We start from the raw sequence: 12,152 nt of genomic DNA on the forward strand, positions 1-12,152 counted from the left end.
GAAATCTGGTCCTGACTCATGGCAATCCACCCGAATCTTTACCCAGATATGTATTAAGATATTGCGCTAACATGTTAAACGGCATTTAACAATGGATCGGTAATGTAAATAAGCGGAGAAAGTGAGATACTCAATTTCCTGGAGTAGTAGTTATACCGACAGATCACCATATTATCACCATACCTTCTTGCGAATCTGGTAAAACCGCTACAAGCAAAATTTTTGTCTCTTACATGATAATTAATATATATATATATACAGTAGTATAAAGACGATTGAATATTAATATAATAGTTTAGAACTATTACTTACTTCTTAATTTTGATGGACTGAACTAAATCTCCACCTAATAATGTAATTTGGTTGAAAATGGCATCCTTATTGACTATCACATCTTCTTTTTGATCTTCCGCAGGTTTGACATTGATTCCCAAATTAGCCCTAAACTTTTTCTTGGATATGCTATTTGGAACAAATATTCCACTTATAACATTCGATCCGTCCTCATTTAAGCCAGTAAACTTTCTAGTAGAAAAAAGAATAACGTTACCAAATTTTCTGTTAAGATCTTCAACAAAAGCTTGGACTAAATCATATTTGGTTGTGACATCATCTGGGAAAGAAGTCTCAGTTCCAACCAAATTCTTGAATGTATTTGAAGGCAAAATACCAGAAGAAGTAGTCAAATTGTTGGTTTTTACTTTGATAACAAAATCATAATCCTTTAAGGCTGGAGTGAAAAGTAAGTCGATATTTGAATCTGAAAATCCTTCGGTCTTAAGTAACAGAATGGCAACACGAGCTAATCCAGTTAATCTACTAGCAATTGGCAAAGTCAAATTATTAGACCATAAAATACCTGAAGGATCATCTTTTGAGCCAACAAACAATTGGGTTCTAATACCCGATGGGTCTGACTTTCTTATTTTTTCGAAGTTTTGTTCAATTATTTGATGTGCTTGTATAGTTAATCTGTCGCTTAATTTTATAGTTATCTCTTCTTCTAACTCATTAGAGTTTTTTGCCAAATCTAATATCAAAGAATCTTCTTTCCAATTCCAATTAGATAAGAAATTCAAAATCTGTAAGAATCCATTTCCAACGGAGTGTGGTACCGAATATGGCGCTGGGTCAACGAAAGGTTTCAATGCGATCAACTCTATAAGCTCATCTGAAAAATGATGCATCAATAACTGCGAGTCAAGCCACTGTTTAAATAACCTTACCGTTGGTGAATAAAATGGGAAATGATGAGCTAGAGTACTTACTGTTCTTGTGTGTTTGACAACACCTAAGTACTTCAGATTAAACTTCAAATACACATCTTGCAATAAAGCCTTCTGTTTGTCTGCATTGTTGACAGCTCTTAAATATAAGAATTCATCTCTCTCTGTGAGAACTCTTATTCTGAAACCATAACCTTCTGGCGTTAAAATATTCAAGAGGGTTATCGATTCATTGAACAGAATTGAATCGTCCTTTGTTATAAACGACTTGTATGCGGTTTCTTGATTCAATATTTCAAGAATTTTCAATAAAAAGGCAGTCTTTGTATTTTCTAAAGCACTGATTTCATCCGGCCATCTAGTTGAAGTTTCAAACTGTAACACAGCATCATTCCAGAAATCAGGGTTTGATAATGCAAATGGAACAGGTTGCAATAAAGACGAATACCTTAAACTTGGCGAAGCGGGTAATAAGGCCTTGATGTTAAGTGGTAAGTCAAGATTACTTAAAATCTTTGACAAACCTTCGAATGAGTTCTTTAAATTAGTGAAACTTGCCAAAGATGTAATCAGTTGGTTTGATGCAGACGGTAATAATGGAGTAGGCAATTTAATATTGAATCCCGAAGCTTCAAAAACTAAATGCTGTGAAATATCTGGATTTAAATGCAAGTCGAGTGCATATTTAATTATTGACAAAACAATCGGTTCGCTTGCTTTTGCAGTCCAAACGACACAGTGCTGAATAGTACCATCTTTGAATCTTCTTAAAGATGCTTTTGATCCCCAAAATGACCTGAATTTCAAGCCTAACGCTTCATCGTCATTATTTGGTCCCTTACTGACCAACTTTTCACATTCGTCTGGATTTAACTGAAGACCAATAATATAGTTAGAATTAATATTAGATGGTTTTCTTTTATTGATTGGGAAAATATTACTGAATTTTTCGTTTCTTATGTGTAGTTGAGAAATTCTTTCTCCTAAGGCATTCTTTAAAATCAAGTACAATTTGTGTTTTAAGAAGTTATCAAAACTAATGAATGATATCTTCTCTAAGGGACCAAATGAATCATACAATTCATCAGGAATAGATAAGTTCAAAACCACATCATACTTCATTTGATCAAACGAGGTTTTCTGTAATAAAATAGGATCAAACCTATCTTTAACCACGTCATTAAGTAAGTGAAGTGTATCCACTGCTTGAACTCGTAAGGTTTGATAGGATGACTTAGTCATTTTCCATAGTATATTTAATTTAACGTTTTTATCAAATATGGTTGGAACATTAAATCCAGCTTCAGGGTTGTACTTAGAGGTAACATCTTCTCCGATTCTACTTGAAAAAGAAAGATAACCTGTTGATAAATCCATCGTAGCTAAGTATTTTATAGTACCTTTGAATAGCTGGTATGATGAAAATCCATGTAATAAAATCTTATTTCCATTGACTCCACCACCATTCAATAAAGCACTCATCAATATAGCAAATTCAAAATGGCCAAACCCACCCTTATTTACAGCTGACCCCATGTTTCTCTGTTGTAACCATAATCTTCCTAATATACAAGCATCCTTAAATGCTTCAGTTGACTTTCTGCTAGTGTACAAGAATTTTAAATAGTAATCATATGAAGTCAGTGAAAGAATGGAAGAATTGTATATAGGTGTTGGTGGGAGATCTTTTGATTCAGCTTGAACTCTGATACAATTCTTATCTGGTAATAATTTTTTAGCATCGAATATGCCAAATGGAAAGCCTGCTATTATATTAATTGTAAATTTGGTCTTATGGAAACTTAAATCATCCTGATTATCAGTCTTTATACTTTCCAACTTCAATACAGGACATAAAATATCGTCGTTTAAGAATTGGTAAGTGATTTTAATTGGTAAATTATTTTTCTTCGACAAGGGAATCAAATTGTCAGCGACATATGCCAAATAGAACGCTCTCTTGTATAATGCTCTATAGTTTAAATAGTCTTTTGGTTGAAATAATTCGCTTGGCATTGTCAATGCAATATCAATCGACATGCCGTTGGCCTGGCTTATTCCTGTCTTCAATCCAAAAGATCCCACTAACGACACATCCTCTGGTGCCAAGTACGAAAATGTATAGTTCACTTTAGTAGGTTTCGGGTCTGGGAATGGAATGACTAACTTTTTCGAGTTAAAATGGTTTTCGGCCTGTTGCAAGGTTAAGTTTTCAATCGGTGGTATTTTATTTATGAAATCGTGCAATCGGTGCAAAACTTTCTCAATCTTGCTCACATGGCTGTCCTTCAACTTCACTTCCTTCACCAACTCGTCTATTTGTAATTTAAAGATATTGGACTTGAAGAGTTCCGCTGTTTCTCGTGCCACTTGCACTTCTTGTGCCGATAATGCTTTCTTCTGTTTCTTGCTTGGTGGATGCGAATGTGTCTGGCTTTTGTTTTCCTCTTCATTATCATCGTCATCTCCATCGTCTGACTCATCTTCTTCGCTGCTTTCGTTATTATTTTTTCCATTTTTCACTGGTTCCGGCTCGTCTTCTACTTCACCACCAAATCTGCCGCTCACGTCTTGTGCATCGACTTTGTCTCTGGCTTTGACTTCTTCCAACTTTCTTTTGCCCATACTAATATGCTAATTACGTATGAATCAACTGGTACCAATATGTAGAACTGATTCAATACTCAATCTACTTCTAAACAACCTGCTTTCACCACAACTGGACTGGAAAGCACTTCTGCAATAAGTTTTTTCTAGATGAGTACAATAATGGTCATATGCACGACCCCATCAATTTTTGCCCGAAACTAATTTTTGATGATCCGTGTTTTGTGTCACTTTACTTGAATGGAGCATCTGGTCGTGCGTGCTATGGATATAAAACTGAATGTCGTAGAATTTTAATTTTGTGTAATTGTTGTTGATAATTTGATGTTTGGGTTTTATATTGGTGCATGGGTCTTGTTTATTTAGTCACCTGATCAGTTCCATCGTTTAGCAGCAGAACCGTTATACGGTACTAAACAGTACGACCATCAGAAAGACATAGTTGTTCCATACAAAAACAACAAGAGGACCGTATTGTCATAATGTACTATTCTGAAGAATTGGGAATCGATAGAACGGATCCCCATCGTTGGAGACTTGTAACCGATGAATTGGGCAGGGAAACATGGCACTACTTGAGTGTAGAAGAGAGTGAAAAAAACCCTCAATCAGACTATGTCAAATATTTGTTGGAGTTAGAAAGCTTTCCAGCACCTGAGGAGTCGAATATTAGGACGCCATTCGAGGCTGCAAAGAAAGGAGCGGATTTTTTTAAGTTATTGCAGGAACCAAGCGGAATGTTCCCTTGTCAATACCGTGGGCCTATGTTCATGAGCATTGGGTACATAGCTGCAAACTATTTCACCAAGAATGAAATTCCTAAGCCGTACAGAACGGAAATGATAAGGTATCTTGTGAATACGTCGCATCCAGTTGATGGAGGTTGGGGTTTGCATTCTATCGACAAGTCTACGTGTTTTGGAACCACCATGAACTACGTGGCATTGAGATTGCTTGGAATGCCAGCCGATCATCCTGTTTGTGTGAAGGCCCGTAATACATTACATAGACTAGGAGGAGCCTTGGGAAACCCACATTGGGGTAAGGCGTGGTTATCGATCTTGAGTCTATATGAGTGGGAAGGTGTTAATCCAGCACCACCAGAAATGTGGCTCTTGCCATATGGTTTTCCAATTCATCCTGGGAGATGGTGGGTTCATACCAGAGCCATTTATTTACCTCTTGGTTATGTTTCTTCATACAAAGTTAAGTGTGAATTAGATCCCTTATTGCAAGAAATTAGAAACGAAATTTATTTGCCTAAACAGTTGCCATATGAGAAAATCGACTTCCAAAACCATAGAAATAATGTTTGTGGGGTTGATTTATACTACCCTCATACGACTGTTTTAGACTGTCTTAACTGGGGGTTGGTGAAGTATGAGAAATACATCAGGCCAAAATGGCTCCTCAAGAAGTCGAATGATAGGGTTTATGACTTGATTAAAAAGGAATGTGCAAATACTGATTATCTATGCATTGCTCCCGTGAATTTTGCCTTTAACATGATTATAACATTCCTCGAAGAGGGTCCTAAGTCGTACGCTTTTGAAAGATTTAAATATAGAATGAATGACACATTATTCCACGGCCCTCAAGGTATGACAATCATGGGTACTAATGGTGTTCAGGTTTGGGATGTAGCCTTTATGGTTCAGTATTTCTTCATGGCTGGATTATCAGAGTTTCCTAAATACCAAGAGATGATCCGTAGGGGATACCAGTTCTTGATCAGATCGCAATTCACCGAGGATTGTGTTGATGGAAGTTTCAGAGACAAACGTAAAGGTGGCTGGCCATTTAGCACTAAAACACAAGGCTATACAGTGAGTGATTGTTCTGCTGAAGCGCTAAAAGCTATTATAATGGTAAAGAATCATCCAGCATTTGCTGATATCAAAGACGATATAGAAGACGAAAACCTTTTTAACGCAGTTGATGTTATATTGAATATTCAAAATGTCAATGATTTCGAGTTCGGTTCATTCTCCTCGTACGAGACTATAAGAGCTACGCCACTCTTAGAAAAGTTGAATCCAGCAGAAGTTTTCAATAACATTATGGTTGAGTATCCTTATGTAGAATGTACCGATTCTTCGGTGTTGGGTTTGACTTACTTTGCTGAATACTATCCAAACTATAAAACAGATCAAATTAAATTTGCGATTGAAAACGCTATAAACTACATAATCAAGGCCCAGGCGAAAGATGGTTCATGGTATGGTTCATGGGGTATTTGCTACACATATGCCTCTATGTTTGCCCTTGAAGCGTTAAATTCAGTCGGACATAGTTACGTCAATTCTGAAACCGTAAGAAAGGGATGCGATTTCTTAGTTTCAAAGCAATTGGCTGATGGTGGGTGGTCCGAATCTATGAAATCCTGTGAGACTGGTACCTATATCAACACAGAACAATCATTAGTTGTTCAAACTTCGTGGGCCTTAATAGGATTGATTTTGGCTGACTACCCAAATAAAGAAGCTATCGAAAAAGGTCTTGCTTTATTAATGAAGAGACAAAAGCGTACTGGTGAATGGAAATTTGAAGACGTGAATGGTGTTTTCAATCATAGCTGTGCTATTGAATATGATTCATATAAATTTTTATTTCCAATCAAGGCATTAGGATTATATAAAAGTAAGTATGGTGACAAGCCTCTAAATTTAGTTATTTAGCGACTACAGAGCTTATGACCCAATTATGTCCATACATAGAGATTAGGAATACATCTTAAATATACGAATTTATATTCATTAAATTACAAAATTAATGAAGCATAATGCTAATCTAGAGATTTAGTTCACTCTAGGTTCTAATATTAATTTACCCATTGGAATATCTGAGTGACCTTTACCTAAAGCAAACACTGAATTACCTCTTACTATAGTTTCCATTACTCTACCCATAAATTCCATGCCGTCATATGCAGTCAATTTGTTTTTAAAGAATGTTTTACTATTCGTGATAGTGTAAACGGCTTCAGGGTCGAACAATAAGAAATCAGCATCAAAACCAATATCGATTTTGCCCTTAGAATTCGATAAGCCTACTTGCTTAGCGGTGTTCCAGGAACACCATCTACTGATATCCAGTAAAGTTACTGGTGGTTCCTGTTTTGAACCTTCAGTAAACATAATAGGCAAACCAAAACCAACAGATGATATACCACCCCAAGCTGAGAAAAAGTCTCCCTTTTCTAACCCCTTTAATTCAGGAGTACAAGGAGAGTGATCAGACACAACTGTTGATATAACATCATTTCTTAACGCTTTCCATAATAATTTTCTATTGTCATCTGTTCTAATTGGTGGACAACATTTAAAGTGAGTGGAATTGTTTGGAATCTTCTCAGCTGCTAAAGATAGGTAATGGAAACACGTTTCAGCTGATATAGGTAAGTTTTGGGCTTTGGCAGCTCTGACTAACGGGATGGCTTCGTGAGTAGCCAAATGAACAATATGCAATGGAACTGAGGGCTCTTTAGTGGAACAATTTATTATTTCTGCAATGGCAGTTGTTTCAAAATTATCAGGCCTCGAAGCCAAAAATGCTGCATACGATGTAGGATCGATATCTTCCAATAAAGAATCGTCTTTTTGAGCCAAGACCAAAGGAGCGTCAACTGACGGCTCTTTTGTAAAATGATGGAGTTCGTTTTCCTGCTCGCTTTCCATTATTTCGTAGTCCTCCGGATGCTGGTCTTGGTTAGAAATATGATTGGCCATTTTTGCGTATTTTCCATGTGTAGGCTCCGCTGCTGCCAATAATGATGATTTAGCCAATGCTTTAGCTTGTTCATCACTCAATACTGAGTGATCAATCGAGCCTGCGTGATTATGAGGTAAAGAACAATAGTCGTGGTCTTCGTTGCAACATTTTTGGGTAGCCAAAATATCAACCACCGGTGTGGGAGCTCTTTGCACAAAGGAATCGGTCATTCCTACTTCACTGGCATCGATTTCTTTTGATAATTTTTGAAGGTTCTTGTCAATTGGCTTGGTGTATTGAGCCTCGTCCATTTCAAAATCCGACTCATCTCCAAGGGTAAAATGGGCTGGGGTCTCTTTCTTAGGCAACTCTGGTGCCTCATTATCCAAGTTTTCAATTGACAACGTCTCATGGCCCACCTTGGGCTTAGGCTGCATCTCAGCATGAAACATCAACAACGTGGGAAGTCCCTTCACCAGAGCCATGGCCCTCATAATGTAATCTGTGTCGATAGCAGGGAACTCTTCAACACCACTATCAATGAGAAATCCCTTGAATCCTCTTACCCCCATCGATATCAACGGCTTCAAATGCTCCAAATTCAGTGGCACCATACCACCCCAGAATCCCACATCAACCCACGTCTGGCCCTTGGCAGCATTAATCTTCAAGTTGAAGTTGGCTATGGTGGTGGTAGGTGGAATAGCATTCAAAGGCATGTCAATTACAGTCGTCACTCCCCCAGAAGCAGCAGCTTGTGTTCCAGTAGCAAAGCCTTCCCACTCGGTTCTCCCAGGTTCATTAAGATGCACATGAGCATCCACCAATCCCGGCATGATTACCAATGGCGAAACATTTCTGTAATCGTATGGTAACACATTGTAAACCCTCAATATATGATCCGACACCTCTAGCACCCTGTGTTCTATGTGTAAAATTTTTCCACTCTCGATCGAAAATATGATAGTCCCAGGTCTAATTTCATCTCCAATCAACACCCTGTTAGATGATAACGCACGCGACATATCTGTTATCAATTATTTTTCTTCTGTACAAAGTTTTTAAATAATACCTAATGGTCTAAACCTATGTACAACAAACTAATTTTTTCTTATCTAAAAAAAAATATAGACAAATACCCAAATATAATTTTCTCACTTATCGGAACCTATAAATACAATCACTAAAAAACTTTCTCCAGTTTTGTACCCGATCCTGTTAATTATCCCCTGAAAATCAACAATAAAAGCCACTGGCTACTAAGAGAAAACAAAATAGAAATTAATTTGAATCTGTTATCCGCTTTTTCTCTGATAAGAATTTTGCATTAAAAGAGCTCGGATACCACGACCCGCATATTTCGACCATTTTTATTCCACAATCCTCAAATGCATATGTGCTCTAAAATACCAATCCTTCAACATATTATGTATGTAATAATTCCCCCAATGTCTACATGATATCTTCAAACACCTAGTTTAGTCCTTAGTCGTAAATTACAGGTGCTGAAAGCTATTCGTAGTGATGTGTGTAACTTCTTATGATGAGTTCTAGCCTGCATTCTGGCATCATCTCAATGCCGCATGCTACAAAATTCGGGTATGTCCGGACGATGAATTTCTTTTCTGTAAGGTCGATACCACAAACGGTGCGGGCAAAAACACCAATACATCTAGAACGTTAGTACACCAAAAAGTGGTCAGGGAAAATTGTGTACAGTTTTGAAAGTAGTACGGAAAAGTGAATGGTTGAAATGTAGAGGTTGGGAACAGAGAAGTCGACAAATCGAGAAGTAAAACACATAGATTGCTAACAAATGTTAGTCGGAATTATATATGGAGTAGATACGTATAGCTTGGGAGTTAAAGTCATGATATGTATATTTTGTCAAGAAATCATTTTTATCAGTTGCCCTTAATGCAGCATCACAAGCTTAAAAATACGTCATGAAGATATTTCGTATCTACAAACACACGAGAATTCTTCCAGAATATGTAGGTATGAACAAGAGGATGCTAAACTAATACACAATTAATTGCTTACCACCCTTGGAGTTTACAATGCCATCAATATAGTACTTGCTCAAGTCATCGTTTGAGTTAAACTTTGTTTCCTTGGAAGGAGCATCTTTTAATTGACCATTTTCGTACCATTCGATGATTTGGTTCAATGTCTTACGCTTTAATTCCATATCGTTCTTCAATAATTGGGTGACCCAGAATCCAGAGGAAGTAATGTTCTTGAAAATGTGCAAAGAAGTTGGCAAAATGACTGGTTGCATCGACATACCACCGTATGTTAACATTAAACCGTTGTTGCTCAATTTTCTGGCAATTCCGGTGGAGTTCTTACCCCCAACACAATTCAAGGCTAATTTGATTTCACCGCCAGTTTCTTTAAGCCACGATTTGATTTCACTACCAAATTCTTTTGATGCATTTTGTTCTTCAGTGATGACCTTGGTGGCACCGCATTCTTCAGTCAAATCCTTGATCAATTCTTGAAGATTTTCTCTATCTCTGACAACCGAAATCGAGTTGATTCCTAATAAGTTACTGATTTGGGTGGCATATTTACCAACAGCCGAATTACCCCCGTTTTGAATAAACCAATCCTTACCTGGAGTGAGTTTAACGTAATGAGTCAACATCAAGTAAGCGGTTAAAGGATTCACCGAAATTGTAGCTCCTTGGTTGATAGATAACCCATTTGGCTTTCCATTAGCCTTGGATTGTTCGGGATTAGGAATCTTAGTCATTTCTTCACTGCCACATAACATGTGAGTTCTCCAAGTTCCCATATTCACAGCAGATGGAACACACCAATCACCTTCCTTGAAGTTTGAAACATTTTTACCCACCTTCACGATTTCAAATAAGCCTTCATTACCACACACTGCAATTGGTTCACTAGAGCCTAATTCGGTGGTTTTTTCTGGTTTCGAAGGATAAACACCTTGGATTTGGTTAATATCAGAGGGATTAACAGGCGATCCTAAAGTCTTGACAATAATAGAATTAGAATCGAGATTGTCATCGTCAATCTCATACTTGTGAGTCTTTAAGACATCCTTAGGTTCCCCATGTTGGGCATATACAACTGCTTGTGCTGTAATCATATTTCGAATTTGGTTAATTGAACTGGTCGATCTGATTGAAGCTCTGGCCAATTGATTACGAAACATGTTTCTATATAGCAAGATATTACACTGAAAAGTTGAAAGAGATCACCAATATATGAAGTATTATATCTCCGGGAGAATCAACCTACAAACGATTGCGGTGTACTGCATATAGTTTTATATGTCTTGTCGTGTAGGAAGCTTACCCATGGATAATTCTTCAACTCCTATCAATATTGATACTTATTCTTAACGATTACTAATTGTCTAGCGGGGTGTTAGATGTGAAAAATGGTAACTTCCAAAAAAAATTTTGAGTACTTTGCAAGGTATTGGCTGTACCGACAGATCATCCCAAATTAAGTGAAAAATATTTATTGAATTGGAGAATAGTATTAAAAAAACGACTTCTATGGTCTATAATCTAGTATAATCTAGTCATCCTTCTTCTTGAGTAACTTTTGCTGTTGTTTCTTCAATTTGGTATTTTGAACCGTTCCCATTACAAAAAATACAAGGTTGAAGAAAACCACCCACAATTCAGGTTGAATAAACTTTTGAGCGATGATCAATGTACATGTTGATGTAACAAGAGACGATTTCAAAATGGGCAAGTAACTTGTCCTTAATCCATTCTTAATAATGGATCCAATCTTCTTTATTTCTTGCGTGATATTCAAGCTCTTTGTAGGTAAAGTGTAGTTATTTATAAGAGACAACCAACTAACAAATACCGCCGCCAATGTTGGGGTAATCGTCGATAACGACGTTAATATTTGAGCTACTTTCATAATTGGGGATAAATTGGGGCCCTTGTAAATTTTGTTCAAAATAGCATACAACTGATGGGATATAGGAGTCAGAATTAATGAACCATATATGATCATGGTTAAAATCTTTGGACTTATAACATGCTTTATTCTATGATCTGCTATTCTAGTGTATTTGTAGTCCTTGGCCAAAACTGATGCAATTATTTCGTTCAACCCAGATAATACACCTGCCGTGATCGACTTGGTAAATAATGGATACTTAGCTAAATAAAACAAATAGCGTGCATTTAAGGATTTATTGGAAGACATCTGTATACTATTATGGTTCATATATATCTTTCGTTCTCTTACACCATATACTCAAAGGCTAAATATCAAGGGATTTAGTATTATATATATCTCGGTCTTCTCCACTTCGGAATTCTCAACCGCAATTTTTGCAAAATCTGGTGTTTGTTGGTTTTGAAGATTCAGCTTGGGAACGAGATAGATCTCGCATTGCTCTAATTGGCACTGATTTAATCATAACAACATATACAGATTTTGTGGTGTATGTCTCGTCATTTCCCGTGAAATTCTCCTTATCTCTGATATCGCCAATTTTACGCATCAAACCCTACTAACAGGGAAATATAGACCTAGATTATACAGTCAATATTATTGCGGGTTTCTATAGAATACGATTGCAAATGGAGTAAATCTTTGATATTCATA

At 36.9% G+C, this 12,152-nt stretch overlaps 5 protein-coding genes across 5 annotated transcripts; 1 reads left to right on the forward strand and 4 right to left on the reverse strand.

Annotated features, from left to right (window-relative positions):
- Window positions 1-308: 308 nt before the first annotated feature.
- UTP22 (rRNA-processing protein) lies at window positions 309-3,851 on the reverse strand (the record flags this gene model as incomplete). The annotated part of the gene is made up of 1 exon (XM_015614303.1): window positions 309-3,851. One exon carries the CDS (start codon window positions 3,849-3,851, stop codon window positions 309-311), a length of 3,543 nt encoding a protein of 1,180 aa, XP_015464865.1.
- A 464-nt stretch (window positions 3,852-4,315) lies between these two features.
- Window positions 4,316-6,511, forward strand: ERG7 (lanosterol synthase; the record flags this gene model as incomplete). The annotated part of the gene is made up of 1 exon (XM_015614304.1): window positions 4,316-6,511. The coding sequence occupies one exon, from the start codon at window positions 4,316-4,318 to the stop codon at window positions 6,509-6,511; it is 2,196 nt and encodes a 731-aa protein (XP_015464866.1).
- Window positions 6,512-6,631: 120 nt separating this feature from the next.
- DAL1 (allantoinase) lies at window positions 6,632-8,569 on the reverse strand (the record flags this gene model as incomplete). The annotated part of the gene is made up of 1 exon (XM_015614305.1): window positions 6,632-8,569. The coding sequence occupies one exon, from the start codon at window positions 8,567-8,569 to the stop codon at window positions 6,632-6,634; it is 1,938 nt and encodes a 645-aa protein (XP_015464867.1).
- A 995-nt stretch (window positions 8,570-9,564) lies between these two features.
- ETR1 (Etr1p) lies at window positions 9,565-10,728 on the reverse strand (the record flags this gene model as incomplete). Its single annotated transcript, XM_015614306.1, has 1 exon — window positions 9,565-10,728. The coding sequence occupies one exon, from the start codon at window positions 10,726-10,728 to the stop codon at window positions 9,565-9,567; it is 1,164 nt and encodes a 387-aa protein (XP_015464868.1).
- Window positions 10,729-11,099: 371 nt separating this feature from the next.
- AC631_05478 (uncharacterized protein) lies at window positions 11,100-11,747 on the reverse strand (the record flags this gene model as incomplete). The annotated part of the gene is made up of 1 exon (XM_015614307.1): window positions 11,100-11,747. One exon carries the CDS (start codon window positions 11,745-11,747, stop codon window positions 11,100-11,102), a length of 648 nt encoding a protein of 215 aa, XP_015464869.1.
- Window positions 11,748-12,152: the final 405 nt, after the last annotated feature.

This window comes from Debaryomyces fabryi (genome assembly GCF_001447935.2).
Source record: "Debaryomyces fabryi strain CBS 789 chromosome Unknown contig00215, whole genome shotgun sequence".
NCBI lineage: Eukaryota > Fungi > Ascomycota > Pichiomycetes > Serinales > Debaryomycetaceae > Debaryomyces > Debaryomyces fabryi.